Raw genomic sequence first — 2730 nt, 5'->3', positions numbered from 1 at the left:
TCTCTCTCTCTCTCTCTCTCTCTCTCTCTCTCTCTCTCTCTCTCTCTGCAAATTCTGACTGTCATGGTCCTGAATGAAGTCTACCTTTCTGTGTCCTAAGAAGTGTCATTAAAGCATTATTTAACAAGGGCTGGGAGTACTATGTGGCTGGGATTAAAATTAAAGACACTAGGCAGGTACCTCAGTAAGCTGTCTTCTGAAGCAGCCACCCATGTGGATAACTACAGAGAAGCATGTACATGGTACTGGGAGCAGACAGCACAAAGGTGGGCTTAGGCCCAAGGATGTCAGTGTGGCAAAAGCAGATGTATGGAAGGGTAAGTAGAACTGTCCTAGAGACAACTGCCATAATGAACCCTATTAGACTAAGAAAGACAGAAAGGGAGCCAGACTCACCCAGGTCCGAGTTGCAGAAGGCTGTCTGTGGGTGGGGTGGGGCACAGCTACAGGCCTTACTGGAAGCTATCAGTGATAGCAACAAGAGGATGCCAGAGGCCAGAGGTGCAAAGGGGGCCATCTTGGTATCTGCTGGTAAAGACTAGGTGTTAGTAGGTTCCCAGAACAATGGTTTACATGGCCATTGGCCCTGGGGAGATTCAGGAACTCTTTAGGTTAGAGAACGGAGTTGTGGCAGTTGGTGAATAAGGGAGCTGAGAACTTTGAGGATTTAACAGAATTGGGGAAGTCTGACATCTGTGTAGTGATGAATTTGGAGTTTGGGGAACTGGAGAAGTATAATGGGGAGTCGGGCTGTTAAAATATAATGGGCTGGGGAGTTCAGAGATATTGAAGGATTTAGAATAGGTTTGGGGGTTTAGGGAGCTGGGGAAAATGGGGGTTAAGGGTCTTGGGGAATTTGGAGGTTTACGGTGATGGTAATGCTTGGCGAATTTGAAGGCAGAGGAACTTTTGAAGTTCCAGGAGCCAGACATGGCAAAGAGAACAGGGGAGTTACGGAAGCCATAAGGATTGAGGGACAATGAAGAAATTTAGGGGAATTAGCAAGTTGGAAAGTCTTTAAGGTATTAAAGGCTTGTGGGTTTGGAGCACTTGGAGATGAATGCCAAGGTCATGAAGGAGTCTGGAGAGTCTAGCTTGGGACAATCACTCCAGACCCTCTCCTGTTATATTTCCCCTTGGCTAACTAGGGATCCTGATACCTGCAAGCCAAGTTGAGCGGTTAGTCTGGCAGGGGACTGGATGGGCCTCGTGGCCGTACCAACACAGGCTCCAGGCAAGCCCCAGTCCTGCCAGGACCCCTGGCTCCCACTTACCTCTGGCGTGTCTCTAGAAGCCCTGATCTGCGGTGATGGCGGCAGGGACTGCGCTGTGGAGAATAAATGTCCATGCGAGGGGCGGAGTTGGCGCGGAAATCACTGCCTCCAGCCTTCCTGGACGTATTACTCATCCACCACCGCTGGAGTCAAAGCCTAGGGGCGGGCCCCAGGATAAGCCCAAAGATACTCCCTCCTCTGCCAGCCAGCCCACTGCGCCCCCTTCCCCCAGCTCCACGTCAAGCACATTCCTTCCTGGCGGCCCTGAAGGGCAGAAGAAAGACCGCCCAAGCCCCTAAAGCTTTGCCTCTCGGGTTTCCCACATTCCCCAAACTTCCTATGGCTGACGCCAATAACTTCTTTCCCATGCCTTTCATCTACTATGTAACAATCTCACAAGAAAGGCTTTACTAGAATTCTGGTAAGGGGTGACAAACTAGAAAAGCAGTTGAGGGACATGACATGGGAGAAGAGGCACAAATACATAGTGGGGAAATGGATACACTGAGTGTCTAATGACTGATCCAAGGTGTCAGTTGAGTGTGGCAGAACTGGGAGGGAACTGAGGCAAACCTTGCTGTGGCTGCACACACCAGTGGGGATGTTTGAAGATATCCTTGGCTACAAGAGACCCTGTCTTAAACAGAAACAAGACCAAACGGCAAATAGCTGAAGTGAAGAACTTTGCTAGGGTCACAGAACAAAACAGGGATTTAAACGATTTAAACCTAGGCTTCCTGACCCTGGAATCCTAACTCAGGCAGGACACAATCTTGACAAGCAGGGAATGGTGTGGTGAGCATTGGGGGGGGGGGGCGGGGGAGGGGGGTGGATGATGGTAAAAGAAGCTAGTGAGTCAGTAGAAAAAACATCCCTACTCCATCCTGTCCTGCCCCTTCCCCCACCAACCAGCCCACACCCCTAGTTGGGGTGGGATGAGGCAACCGCTGCCCACCAGCTTCCTGATGATGCAGGAATATTCCCTGGGGTCCTGTGGAAGGGTTCTATGGGCTGATAAGCACCCTCAATTAATACAGGGAGGAGAGACCAGTAATAATGACAATGGTTGTAATCTCAGTGGGCAAGCTGATCCAGAAAATTAGAGGGTACATAGTCTATATAGTGAGTTCCAGGACAGCCAGAGATACATAGTGAGAACCTGTGACAGAGAGAGAGAGAGAGAGAGACAGAGAGAGAGAGAGAGAGAGACAGAGAGACAGAGAGAATATGGTAGTGATGATCACAGCTACTTATTGAGTACTCACTGTATATCATTGCTAAGGTCTTTATGTAAATTTACTTTAGCTAGTTAAATTTTATTAACTTAGGTAGATTACTCCAATAACCACAGAACACAAAAACTTCGTGCCAGCACTCAACAGAGTATTCACTGTGTACAATACACTGTTTCAATTTTACATCGTGTGTGTGTGTGTGTGTGTGTGTGTGTGTGTGT

The 2730-nt window shown here is 48.8% G+C and overlaps 2 protein-coding genes across 4 annotated transcripts in view; one reads left to right on the top strand and one right to left on the bottom strand.

The window, feature by feature from the left end:
• The window catches only part of Timp1 (TIMP metallopeptidase inhibitor 1), a 4558-nt gene extending 3126 nt beyond the window's left edge, over positions 1-1432 (bottom strand). The window contains exons 1-2 of one of the 2 annotated variants that reach the window (XM_028776138.1): positions 1275-1432; positions 397-528 (exon numbers count right to left, since the gene is read on the bottom strand). In XM_028776138.1, the coding sequence (XP_028631971.1) occupies positions 397-517 (121 nt within the window). In that variant the 5' untranslated portion in view covers positions 518-528; positions 1275-1432. The remainder of the gene's footprint in view (positions 1-396; positions 529-1274) is intronic. The other variant, XM_028776140.1, reaches the window with a different exon arrangement.
• Positions 1-2730, top strand: part of Syn1 (synapsin I) — a 51393-nt gene that overhangs the window by 39983 nt on the left and 8680 nt on the right. The gene's annotated exons all lie outside the window — the stretch shown is intronic.

This window comes from Grammomys surdaster, unplaced genomic scaffold (genome assembly GCF_004785775.1).
Source record: "Grammomys surdaster isolate TR1022 unplaced genomic scaffold, NIH_TR_1.0 265, whole genome shotgun sequence".
In the NCBI taxonomy this organism is placed as follows: domain Eukaryota; kingdom Metazoa; phylum Chordata; class Mammalia; order Rodentia; family Muridae; genus Grammomys; species Grammomys surdaster.
The sequence above is the reverse complement of the archived record's forward strand: the minus strand, read 5'-3'. Positions and strand labels throughout refer to the sequence as shown.